Below are 13,957 nucleotides of genomic sequence, written 5' to 3'. Positions count from 1 at the left end.
GCCCTTGTAGAGATCAGTAGGAAAAAACGTCATCTTATTCTTGTTATGCTTAAACTGAACTTGGTTAACATTTCGGTCAATTCCTTGCACTCAAATAAGCGCAACAGACACATTTAATCAAACTGAAGAGATAAAATTAAAATGTGAGTCAGTGCCAATTGATTTGTTTTCTGTTCATTCAGTGTGCCTTAATTTAACTTTAACTCAAGTTTATTCACTGAGTTTTCTTCAATATGGGGGTTATTTTTAGCTCAGCTCTTCTCTTTTCACTCTGGCATTTCTTTCATAGAGCAGCTAAAGAATAGAATAATCAGCTAATCAATGCATGTATTAAATATGTTTCCTGCAGGAGCGTCAGAGGCAGCTGGAGAGTCTGGGCATTTCCCTCCAGTCTTCTGGAATCAGAGTCGTGGATGACAAGTGTTTCCTGGTCAACCTTAACGCTGACCCTGCCCTCAACGAGCTGCTGGTCTACTACCTAAAGGTATTGGATACACACATACAGTCGAGAGCTGCATACTATACATATAGAGGCGCACAAATTAATACATGCACACATCATGTTCTGCAACAGTGTGTTTTGTCTATGACCATGTCTCCTCTGTGTCCCGTGTTCAGGAGCACACACGTGTGGGCTCAGCCAACTCGCAGGACATCCAGCTTTGTGGGATGGCCATCCAAGCTGAGCACTGCGTCATTGACATCACTGAGAACAACGGCGTGGTGCTCAGTCCTCACCGCAACGCTCGGTATGTACTCAACCTGAATCAGCAGTACCGCAAGTCTTGTTTGATTGATGGCTGTGATTTCACAGAGGACCTCTCTGTGCACTGCTCATTTGCTTTCTTATATTTATGAGTATATACAGTACAGGCCAAAAGTTTGGACACACCTTCTCATTCAATGCGTTTTCTTTATTTTCATGACTATTTACATTGTAGATTCTCACTGAAGGCATCAAAACTATGAATGAACACATGTGGAGTTATGTACTTAACAAAAAAAGGTGAAATAACTGAAAACATGTTTTATATTCTAGTTTCTTCAAAATAGCCACCCTTTGCTCTGATTACTGCTTTGCACACTCTTGGCATTCTCTCCATGAGCTTCAAGAGGTAGTCACCTGAAATGGTTTCCACTTCACAGGTGTGCCTTATCAGGGTTAATTAGTGGAATTTCTTGCTTTATAAATGGGGTTGGGACCATCAGTTGTGTTGTGCAGAAGTCAGGTTAATACACAGCCGACAGCCCTATTGGACAACTGTTAAAATTCATATTATGGCAAGAACCAATCAGCTAACTAAAGAAAAACGAGTGGCCATCATTACTTTAAGAAATGAAGGTCAGTCAGTCCGGAAAATTGCAAAAACTTTAAATGTGTCCCCAAGTGGAGTCGCAAAAACCATCAAGCGCTACAACGAAACTGGCACACATGAGGACCGACCCAGGAAAGGAAGACCAAGAGTCACCTCTGCTTCTGAGGATAAGTTCATCCGAGTCACCAGCCTCAGAAATCGCAAGTTAACAGCAGCTCAGATCAGAGACCAGATGAATGCCACACAGAGTTCTAGCAGCAGACCCATCTCTAGAACAACTGTTAAGAGGAGACTGCGTGAATCAGGCCTTCATGGTCAAATAGCTGCTAGGAAACCACTGCTAAGGAGAGGCAACAAGCAGAAGAGATTTGTTTGGGCCACGAAACACAAGGAATGGACATTAGACCAGTGGAAATCTGTGCTTTGGTCTGATGAGTCCAAATTTGAGATCTTTGGTTCCAACCGCTGTGTCTTTGTGAGATGCAGAAAAGGTGAACGGATGGATTCCACATGCCTGGTTCCCACTGTGAAGCATGGAGGAGGAGGTGTGATGGTGTGGGGGTGTTTTGCTGGTGACACTGTTGGGGATTTATTCAAAATTGAAGGCACACTGAACCAGCATGGCTACCACAGCATCCTGCAGCGACATGCCATCCCATCCGGTTTGCGTTTAGTTGGACGATCATTTATTTTTCAACAGGACAATGACCCCAAACACACCTCCAGGCTGTGTAAGGGCTATTTGACCAAGAAGGAGAGTGATGGAGTGCTGCGGCAGATGACCTGGCCTCCACAGTCACCGGACCTGAACCCAATCGAGATGGTTTGGGGTGAGCTGGACCGCAGAGTGAAGGCAAAGGGGCCAACAAGTGCTAAACACCTCTGGGAACTCCTTCAAGACTGTTGGAAAACCATTTCAGGTGACTACCTCTTGAAGCTCATGGAGAGAATGCCAAGAGTGTGCAAAGCAGTAATCAGAGCAAAGGGTGGCTATTTTGAAGAAACTAGAATATAAAACATGTTTTCAGTTATTTCACCTTTTTTTGTTAAGTACATAACTCCACATGTGTTCATTCATAGTTTTGATGCCTTCAGTGAGAATCTACAATGTAAATAGTCATGAAAATAAAGAAAACGCATTGAATGAGAAGGTGTGTCCAAACTTTTGGCCTGTACTGTATATTATACACTGCTACATGTCCCATTAGTACTAAGAAATCTTTTTTTTTTCCTCAGAACGCCAAGTAGATGATAAAAATACATTGTTTAGCACCAGCAAGCCTCTTAAATGAAAACACTAAGGGGAGTTTTCAAGGTTGATTTTAAAGCTCTGCTAATGGATATGTTAGGTTAATACACAGCTGTGCAGGCTTCCTACAGTCATGAAGTTCTGGAAAAGTTATGAAATTGTAAAAAATTGTTTTCCAGGTCTGGAAATAGTTTGGAATTAACAGAATGAGTTGGATACGTTTTTAAAAAAACAGTATTTTAGCTGTTGTTTAAAATCTGTTCATAAAAATCTCAAAACATGTCAATATTATGCAATTCAGTATTATGTGAAACATGTTCCTTGTATTACTTATTTAAATTCTAGTGCTGCTCTAAAATCACAAATATTATGTGATACATAGACCAGACTAGCAGTGCATCATCCCCAAGGCCATACACCCTGTAGGGGGAAAGAAACATGATGTTACTAAAGGAGAGAAACGCAAAAAAGCTGTTGTGAAGCTGGTTAACCAAGGCTTTCACACAGAATACTGAGGATTTACTGTCAGTGAGGCAAATGGTTAAGTGATCCTGGTGACAGTTACTACTGATGGATAGCTAACTTGAGTGAGAGGCTGCTGCAGTCAGTCATAGTATAGCAGCACCAGGATGTCACCTTCAACTAAATCTCAGCCTATAGATGATACCTGGTGATTAAATCAAATATGTATAGATGAGCAGATGTTGGGTTTTGGATGGAACAGATTGACAGGAAATGATGGCAGTCAGCCTTCATTTATCTCGGGAATGCTCAGGTTCAGGCAATGTTGCAAAACAATTATCAGACATATCCATAAAACAAACGTTGGTGTAACAAGAAATAAATGCATACAGGAGTGTCAAAATTAATCAGGTTTTCACTCAAGGGTGTGTTTTCACGTCATTTGTGGCACAACATGATGCGGTCAGGACCAAGATGCTTGAACTAAGGTCTGTAAGCATCACTGAAGTGACATTAAAACACACCCTCAAGTGTAATATAGCAATGCTACAACTATTACCAACAAAGTAAAGTATTTAATCAAAATATATTCATGTTCAGGGGCAATTAGCTCTCAGACTATTGTCTCCATTTCCATGGAAATACATGGGGTGTGACCAATAACTGGAAAACAATCAGTCACGTCAGTAGACTCCCATATGCAAATAAACCTAGTTAACTGTTTCAGTGCGTAGGTGAAACCTTAGTAAGGACCTACAGATACATGTTCTAGTCCCTGTTGAGTCTAGAAATGGTGGTTTCCCAAACTAAAGAAATACCCCTGATGTAAAGTCTTGTTATGACTAAGATATCTGCTGTAAAAAATAATTTTTCCATACACAGATTTGGCTACTGCCTCTGCAATCTTCACATGTATTTTTAAGCTGGTATAGCACTGTGTCAGCGGCATAGCTGATGGAGCATGATGATTTCCGATATCTCAAAAGCATTGTAATGTCCAAAAGTCAAAATTAACTGAAAAAACACATACATACACACATACATATACAACATATTTTTATCTAATGAAATATTTAACTTCAATCCATATCTGATGGCATTCAGCCTCTCATAAGGCAACTTTTTCACTGCCGTGGTGCTCCGGCCTGCCTCACTTCATTGAGGCACACACCTGCACTGACGAACAGCGCCATCAATTGTTTTCATTTAAGAAAGCTGATTAAATAAAAAGTAGACTGACTTATTTAATCCAATGAATCACTTAGCCTTTATAAGTATGTTGGAGAACTTCTGCAAACCCAGTTTTTAAGTTCAAGGTATGAAATTGTTTTAATTAAGTTAATTATTCTACAAATGTTCTATAACAGCTGCAAGAAACAGGCTATCATGAGCATTTGTTAGATCATTATAGGATGTCCTAACAACCCATTTTTAGGTGGCTTTTTGTTAATCCACTTTTCAGCTCATTTGGAATAAAGAACAAAATTTTTTTTAGATTTATTAATTTAATAATTGGTGGCTTCCAGTGAGTTTATTAACATTTATTTACATATTAGGCTATATATTTTCAGGATTGTGGTGAGTTTTTCTTTAGACTTTTAGCCCAGGTACACGGACATGTGTGTGTCCAGTGGCAGTTACAACCGTATCATGGAATGAGTAATATTTTTAGTGATGAGCCATGTTTGCTGTTATGCTGTTTGAGCACATTCTAAATGTCTTGCTGACCAATCAGATTGCTTGGTCAGAACTGATTGTATAATTACAATGCAAACACACATCAAATTGCCTTGACACCTACAGGATCTTTGGTTGAAATTGAGTAAAATATTATGGAAAAGTTTTGAATATTCATAACATGTAATAATGTGTGGGAAACTTTGGCTGTAAAATGGTTCACTTCTTACCTTACAGGAAGATGTCTGGGATGTTGAAAGGGTTATATCAGAACCTCAGGATATTACAGTACATATGGGTGCCACAAGTTTCTATTCTAGGGCCTCTTTTGTTTATTATGGATATAAATAATATGTCAGCAGCTTTAAAATACAACCTCTTGTTGTAGGCTGATGTTTCTGCATTACTGGTATGTGGGAATGATGTCAGTGAAATTGAAAACGCTCTCAGTGATGAACTGGAATGTGTAAGAGAATGGCTCATACATAAGCTTTCGATACAGTTGGGTAAAACCAAGTCAGTCCTGTTGGGAATGAAGAGTAAGCTGTCAAGAATAAATATGTTTAAAGTCTTTTGTTATGGAGCTGAAATTGCATCTTTGACAAGTGTCTCATATTTAGCAGTAATATTGGAACAGTCACTCTCCTCTGATTCTACTGCTGCTAAAATGTTACCTAAGGGTGCCAGCAAACACAGGTTCCTGTTTCATAGAACAGGACCTCCACTTTTCAGGTAAAAATCACCTTGTCATCATTGATACAGTGTCATCTTGATTATGCATGTTCTGCTTGGTGCAGTTGTTTGTGAGCTAAATTCAGGAACAAAGTACAGGTGATACAAAATACTATTGTTCGGTGTTAATTAAATGCATCCCCTCAAACTCATGTTAGTAGTGATAAATTCAGAAGGATGGGACTGCTGCTAGTACAGCTCAGAATAGAATAACAGAAGGTGAATTATATGTACAATATTTACAATGGTTATGCCCCTCAATATTGGTATTGTCAGATAACAATGGTCCATACCCAGTGTAACTATAATACCAGGGCCAGTGTGTATTCATGTTAGGTGCCTCAAGTCAATAATGTAGCCAGTGGTGCCATGCTGTGGAGCAGTCTTCCACATCAACTCTTTAAATATGAGAGGGGCTGACAGGAGTCAGGTCAGGGATTTTTTATGGAACAGGGTAAAAGATTTATAATGACATCTTACAATGACATTGTTACTTTAGTTGTCCTTGTTTTTATGATGTGGGAGTTTTTAAATTTTCTTTAATTGTGGTAGTGTGTTTTTTGAATCTTTGGTTTAAATTAGGCACAAACGCCCACTTGGACTTGTTTTTGCCTCATTCTTGTGAACACGATATGTCAAGAAGGCCTTTGAGGGAATTTCTTCAAGTTTGGCACAAACATGCGCTTGGACTTAAGAATGAACTTATAAGAATATGGTGGTCAAAGGAGAAGGTTGCTGTGACCTCATAAAACATACGTTTAATCATAACTCCAGAATTTCCTTACTATTTATGACAAAATTTCACATAAAAGTCTAGTAGAATAAAATGATTAAGTGGTGACATTTTATATCTAAAAGGTCAAAGGTCAGCATTATTGTGACATCATAATGTTCTGCAAAAACATGTTCACCTTAAAACTGTGCTGATTATATAGATCTTCTGTGCTACCAGGTAAAAGATGTGTGTGAAGTGTCTATGTATTAGACTATGTAGCTTTTTTGTTGCAACATCCATATTTGAAGCATTGTCCACTGTCATGGCTACATATGAGTCTGGACAGACATGGATGTAAACTGTAACTGAAACATGGCAGGCTTGGTTATATTTCCACTATGTTGTCTCATATTGTATTAATGCTTTTTCCACCTGTAGAACATGTGTAAATGGTCCTGCAGTCACCAGTCCAGTTCAGCTTCATCATGGTGACAGAATCCTGTGGGGAAACAACCACTTCTTCAGGTTGGTGTCAGCTACAGAGTGCTCACTTCGAATCTGTATCCATGCAGTGTTTAACAGCATTTATTTACATGTCATCACAAACTCTTCATTGTATCTCTTCCTGTTTTCACAATATCACACTTCCTCTTTGTGTCACTCTCTTTGTCACATACATCCATACACTGCCACCACCTACTCATGCACACACACAGGATCAACCTGCCCAGGCATATGGTCCATGCAGGAGCTGAGGATGAGGAGGGTGGTGCTGCAATGAAGACGTGTATAAACACCGACCGGCTGGAGGTAGACTTTGATGCATCCAGCGACGTGTCAAGTGAGCTGAGCTTTGGCTATGAATTTGCTCAGGCCGAAGTCATGATGAAAGGCATGGGCAACAACGGTGAGTCAGGCTGAAATGTCAAACAATGACAAAGTTGCGCTTTGAATTTTGTTTTGTGTTTCTACCATTTTTTTTCCCTGTTAAAGGGTTTTTCTGGGGAGTTTTTCCTTATCCGCTGTGAGGGTCCAAAGGACAGAATGATGCCGTATTCTGTAAAGCCCTCTGAGACAAATTGTTATTTGTGATATTGGGCTTCATAAATAAAATAGAATTGAACTGAATTTGTTGAGAAACAAAATGTACAACTTGTTTATTTAATATTGTACAGTAAAATAAATGTTGATGTGTCTTCGCTAAGGAGCTTCCTCAGAGCATGTTTTTACTGTGGCAGCTGTGGTTAATAAAATGACAGTGTATTACTCATCATTTTTACAGTTAAATAAGAACTCTTACTCTGAAAAAGAAGTTTTTCTATTCTCCTCACCTGATCTTCAAAAGGCATGAAGTTAAAGATGACACATTTCTTCAATATTTTAAGCAAGATTGCATTTTATTTTCAATCTTTTGCAGTTTCAAAATAACAAAAAAGGAAAAGGTCTTGAAGCAAAAGTTTGGGCACCCTGCATGGTCAGTGCTTAGTAGCATCCACTGACACTCTGACAAGTATTACAGCTTCTGAACACTTTTTGTAACCAGCTAAGAGTCTTTCAGCTCTTGTTTGGGGGGTTCACCCATTCTCCCTGCAAAAGGCTTCTAGCTCTGTGAGATTCTTGGGTTGTCTTGCATGCACTGCGCTTTTGAGGTCTATTCACAGATTTTTAATGATGTTTAGGTCTGGGGACTGTGAGGGCCATGGCAAACCTTCAGCTTGCACCTCTTGAGGTAGTCCATTGTGGATTTCGCAGTGTGTTTAGGATCATTGTCCTGTTGTAGAAGCTTTTTTTTTTTTTTTTTGTTAACAGATGGTGGGATGTTTGCTTCCAGAATTTGCTGGAAATTAATTTAATCCATTCTTCTCTTCTTTTGCAGTCAAACGGGGGCTTTGATTTGCCTTTTTAATAATCCTTAGAGCAGCTCTCTCAGAACATTTTCTTGGTCTTCCAGATTTTAACTTGACCTCCACAGTTCCTGTTAACTGCCATTTCTTACATGATGAACTGAGGAAACAGCTACCTGAAAACACTTTTCCATCCTCTTACAGCCTTCTCCTTCTTTGTGGGCATCAATTCAGTTTTCAGAGTGCTAGGCAGCTGTTTGGAGGAGTCCATGGCTGCTGATTGTTGGGACAAAATGCTAAAATGCCAGACTCAAGGCTTAAAAACAAGAGTCCACAAACCAATGGGTGGTGGTGGCTACGTCCCTTATTTTATACAGTCCGTGGGTCCACCCCTGCCTCGGTCAGTAAGTTTTTTGTATTACTACGTGTCTTTGGTGTTTTAATGGGTTTGTTTGGAATTACCAAAGTCACACAATAACACAAACAAACTAACTGATCGATGCAACGACAGCCTTTATTTGGTGGCTAAAATCCTTTTTGGTGCTGCTACCATTCACAGCAGTATATTGCTGAGCTTCTGCGGCAGTACTCCTATGTACTTCTCCAAGCTAGGAGCATGTAGACCACCATCTACTGTAGTTAATTCACTGACTATAGAAAAGATCCTCATACAGCCCCACCTAAAAAATCCAAACTATCCCTTTAAGGATAACGGCTGTCAGCGTATTCCAGAAAAAGACCAAACAACTCAATTTGTTCCCTACTCTGTACCCTAGCACTCAGCCCCAAGTCTATTTGTTCCTGAAGATGTAAATCTTAAAAAATGGGTCCGAAATATTATCATTATTTTAAACAAGACTAGGAGTCTAAAACCATGACTCACTGAGGTGCTTTTAATAGCATTTAGACAACAATAGAGCTCAATGGCACAGAGGAACAAGATATATTAGGCTTTGGAAACACAGACAATACTTGTTAACAGCATGGCCTCATTGTTTGTTTTGGTCATTTTCTGACATTAAGAATAAAAGAGAAAAGTTGTATGGTTTAAGTTAACCACTCCAGTTTTTAGAGCTTTATCAAAAGCACAGGATTTCCATCAAGTCACTCCAAACAGCTTGTGTGCAGTATAATCCAAATATTTAGACCCCAAATGATTCCACTGTGGGTCCACAGGTTCAATATTTACCCTATAATCTATATTTTCCTGCAGTGCTCTGACAGAAGACTCTGCTTGCCAGATAGAGATAATGAGGTAAATATTGGATTTTTGGACCAGCAGCGAGTCCAGTCATGTGAAGCAGTTCCAACTTATTTGGGGTTGACTAACAATGACAGAGTTTTTGTTTTAGGATGAACAGTTCTTATAGATGCTGATTGCCACTCAATAAGAAATTAAAAACTTACTCCTCCTCTCTGTCTTCCTCTTCCTGTTTTCATCCGTCATCACGTTCCTCCTCCTCAGACCCTTTGCAGTCGGTGTTACAGACCCTGGAGAGGCAGTATGAGGAGGAGAAGCGCTGCGCCCTGGAGCGGCAGAGGCAAATGTACGAGCAGGAGCTGCAGCAGCTCCGCCGCAGGCTCACTCCTGAGAAACCCTCAAACCTGCTGGACCCAACAGGCCTGCCTCCCAGTGCAGCTGCTGCTGTTGTGATGTCACCCAGCTCCAACAAACGCATGCGGCGCTGGAGTGAGGACAGGTAAGATACAACGGGACAATGTGAAACCTTTACTGACTTCTAATGGCAGTCTTTGAAGGAGAAAAAGATTCCATAGATGCTTTGTAAAACTTATGTTTTTGTGGGTTCAGAGAAGCAATGATGACCCGCAGCCTGCGGCGCCTGAGGGAGCAGATAGTTCGGGCCAACCTCCTGGCACAGGAGGCAGGCTTCATAGCTGAGGAGCTTAGCAAGAGGACAGAGTACTTGGTCACTCTGCAGTTACCTGCTGCCAACCTGGATGCCAACAGGAAGGTAGGGTGTGTGTGTGTGTGTGTTTGTGTATGTCTATGTGTCTAAGAGAGATTATTAAAACAAAATCCACAGAAATCCAAAGTTAATCAACAGAACAGCCAAGGAACAAGATTTCAAAGTACGTAGTATTCTCAGTGATTGACAAATTGTACTTGCAAATTCAGGTACCTGCAGGAAGCAAGTTTAAAAGCTCATGTTGATTTTCATTTGGTAGTGCAGGAGTTTTCTGTCGAAAAAATTTAAAAGGGTGAGTTATGTAAAAATTTACCCACCATGCAGTTGTCATGTATGTTGAAATTGGCAAAAGACCAAAACGTTTTTTTGAAAACATGGGTGTCTATGGGGATTGACTCACTTTTGGAGCCAGCCTCAAGTGGCCATTAGAGGAACTGCAGTTTTTGGCATGTTCATGTTGGTTTCTTTTTTCAGCCCTCACTCAGGCCAGTGTTATAGTACTCCAGATCGGTCTTGGTCTTGAGATGAGTCTTGTGCTCACATTTTGAAGGTCTCATAATCGACCACATTGCTCCTTGGTCTTGTCTCAGTCTCGGACAAAGAGAACTAAGGATTTTATTTCAACACCGGTTAAGAACACAGCTGTGGGTATATCAAACTGCCTGTACAAAAAAGAAGCGTTGAATAAAGATTGTTACAGTGATTGCAGCTCCTCAGTAGTTATATTTATATGCTCATAGAAAACAATGGAAAATTCTGGTGCATAAAGTTCACCTCTGCAAAGCCTTTTGATTATTTTTATCAAGACATTTCTCATGGTGCACCTATACATACACACATATATGCAGTATAGGCAAGAAAGGAGGTGGATGAAGAGGAATCTTCATTTGTTTTCTGTGGATGTTTTTTATGGGAATGTGGATTTTTAAGATCAGTTTGAGGAGTACCTATGGTTTGCATGTTTCACATTTTATCATAATTGCGTCATCTATGACCAGAGGCATTATGTGTTTGGGTTGTTTGTATATCCGTCTGTTACAGTACTCTCGATTCATTCTTTTGGATGCGATATCTCAAGAACATGTTGGAATTCCTTCAAATTTGGCACAAACGTCCACCTGGACTAAACAATGAATTGATTAGATTTTGATGGTCAAAGGTCAACGTTGGTGTGATCTTACATCCGTTTCATTCTCATGAACACGATGTCTCAAGAACATTTTGAGGGAATTTCTTCAAATTTGGCACAAATGTCTACGAGGGCTCTATAATTAACTTATATGAATTTGAGAGTCAAAGGTCACTGTGACCTCACAAAACATGTTTTTGGCTATAACTTAAGACTTCATACACTATTTATGATAAAATATCACAAATATGTCTAACAGGAAATAATGATGAAATGTTGACATTTTATATCCAAAAGTTCAAAGATCAACTTCACTGTGACATCATAACATTCTGCAAAATCACTTTTCTGGCCATTGCTCAGTGTCATAACTCAGGAACAGAAGGGGAAACATTTGGTCAGATACTGAATTGGTGACACTAATCTCGGGTGTCCATCTTGAAACTGTGTTAATTGTATAGATCTTCTGGGCTGCTGGGGGGAAGATGTGTGAATCATCGTTGCAACTTGACTGGTCTGCAGAGGCATACAACTGCAAGGCTGTAATTCTAGTTTGATTTGTTTATGATTATTTTATGATGGACATTGGAGATAAGAATGTCCCCAGGTAATGAGGATAGGTAGGAAATTGCACTGTATCTAAAATCTATGTATCATGTCTGTGTGGTCAGATTGGAGTTTTGCCTCTGAGGAATACAGACTGATACAAATTGAAGCAATCAGGCACTGAGGGTTTTAAAGTACTGTACTTGCCTCACAGCCATTGCTGCCACTTCCACTGATGACTGTAATGATTAGTGTGCCAAATCAGCAGCCAAAATACAATAAAAATCAATAGTATGCTCCCAGTGTATGGTTGGGAGAAGGGTTGGCTGTAATATAAGTGATATAACATGTGCCTACTTGTATTTTTCAAGCAAACATGAGTAATGTTCAATCCTCTCTCCCCCTTTTTATAGCGTGATGTAGTATTGAGTGAGCCAGCCATCCAGGTTCGCCGTAAAGGTAAAGGGAAACAGATCTGGGCTCTGGAGAAGATGGAGAACAGGCTTGTGGACATGAGGGAGCTCTACCAGGAGTGGAAGGACTTTGATGAAGACAACCCTGTGAGTGAAGAACCTGTTAAATGCACAGTCCCGAGCCATCAAACTGTACAACTCTGCACTCGGTGGGAGGGGGAGGGGTAGCAGGAGGAGAGGGGATGGGGAAGATGAGGAGTGTCAAACATGAACATTTAGCTGTAACACTGAGCTGTCTCCCTGTGGGCCGGGAAATCCTGTGCAATTCCTTATGTGCAATTGTTTTTCTTCATTATCACTGTCTTGCTATTGCTTTTTATCATTATATTCTTATTGTTGAAATTGCTTTTTATATTTGAATCTGTGCTTTTTTACTGTACTATCAGTGCTGTGCTGCTGCTGGAACCTCAATTTCCCTGAAGGAACCCTCCCAAGGGATTAATAAAGTACTATCTAATCTAATCTAATCTAATCTAATCTAATCTATAACTTTATTAGATTAGATTAATCTGTAGATCATTTAGTGTTTTACTTAGTTTTGTATGTGCAGATATGACAGCTGATCTGTCAGACTTTATCTGCTTGCTTTCATTTATTCCATTTTGCATCCCTGATTGACAAAAATGTTAAAAGAAGATATACAAAATAAGCACAGTGGGGAAAAAAAGAGCAGACAGGTGGGCAAATATACTTAAATCAGTTTGTTTAAGGGAAATAATTAGAGGTTTACACCCAAAAGTCTATAGGGATAATTAGATTTCCAACCATGCGTGGTAAAAGGTGCACAAATCTTAAGGAGTTCAGGATGACCCTGAAGCCAAACAGGTGACTTATTTATCAGTCTCACTGTGTTCTCACTCTTTCTTCCTAACCCAGGTGATGCGGTCCTATTTCAAACGTGCAGACCCGTTCTTTGATGAACAGGAAAACCACAGTCTGATTGGTGTGGCAAACGTGTTCCTGGCCTGCCTGTTCCACGACGTCAAGCTGCAGTACGCAGTGCCAATCATCAACCAGAAGGGAGAGGTAGGAGCCCGCTGGGAGCAACAGAGGAATTTGTTCTTAAAACTTGGATGATCAGCTCATTGTTTTGGTTTTGTGGCTGCAAAGTGTGCTGTTCTAGGTTACTCTCACTACCCTCATCAGCAGCTGCTTTGGGGGAAGAAAAGCTCCAAAACCTGTGCTTTACCTGTTCAGCACCAATGAGCAGAGAGACACAGGTAGAGAATAGCTGTAGGGGTGAAAGGAAAAAAATCGATTCTTAGATGCATCATGATTCCCTCTTGAAAGATTATGTCTCGATGCAGAAATGTCAGTAACCCGTAATTTAAAACCCAATTCTCAACATTATGATCACCTATAAAAATCTGTAAGACTGGGCTGTAGGTTGGTTATGGCAAGTGTTGTTTACATTCTACTACTATTGTATTAGTAACAGGTAATGGAAAAGATTCCATAGAAGCCCCCCCATCTAAGTGAGGATTAGAATATATGGAGCTCACCCAGTCCGGTAAAAATTATTATACAACTTGAACGCTGGAAGATGCAGTCGTTACTAAAAGTGTATGTCATCCAAGAGAGACAATAAAAACTAATGGAATGGTCAAAGTTGTTATATTGAAAATTAAGGTGTGCTGAAGGTTTCACGTCGTCAACTCATACATTGAGTAACATAACGTGTAAACATTCCACCTTAAAAGTTGCCTGCAGTCGGCCCAGTGAGTTAAGTTATTTTTTTCTCAGTCTACGCTTGCTGCGAGAGGCAGCACAACATCCTTTAATTTTGTAGTTATAGTTTACTTTAGTAAAACTTGCCATGCCATTAACAGTGGTTACATAAGCTTAAAAACCAGCCACAGCTCAGCCCTGAGCAAGAGTGACTGTCC

General features: G+C 39.9%; 1 protein-coding gene across 5 annotated transcripts in view; it reads left to right on the top strand.

Annotated features, from left to right (window-relative positions):
- LOC117270873 (kinesin-like protein KIF13B) overlaps window positions 1–13,957 on the top strand; it is a 72,813-nt gene that overhangs the window by 27,462 nt on the left and 31,394 nt on the right. For all 5 annotated transcript variants that reach the window (XM_078174108.1, XM_033648830.2, XM_033648829.2 and 2 more), the window contains 8 exons: window positions 350–484; window positions 619–749; window positions 6,590–6,676; window positions 6,868–7,058; window positions 9,461–9,695; window positions 9,806–9,968; window positions 12,012–12,158; window positions 12,948–13,097. In XM_078174108.1, coding sequence (XP_078030234.1) covers window positions 350–484; window positions 619–749; window positions 6,590–6,676; window positions 6,868–7,058; window positions 9,461–9,695; window positions 9,806–9,968; window positions 12,012–12,158; window positions 12,948–13,097 — 1,239 coding nt within the window. The remainder of the gene's footprint in view (window positions 1–349; window positions 485–618; window positions 750–6,589; window positions 6,677–6,867; window positions 7,059–9,460; window positions 9,696–9,805; window positions 9,969–12,011; window positions 12,159–12,947; window positions 13,098–13,957) is intronic.

Source organism: Epinephelus lanceolatus, chromosome 13, assembly GCF_041903045.1.
Source record: "Epinephelus lanceolatus isolate andai-2023 chromosome 13, ASM4190304v1, whole genome shotgun sequence".
Lineage (NCBI taxonomy): Eukaryota > Metazoa > Chordata > Actinopteri > Perciformes > Serranidae > Epinephelus > Epinephelus lanceolatus.
Note: the sequence above shows the minus strand (reverse complement) of the source record. Positions and strands in the feature narration are given on the sequence as shown.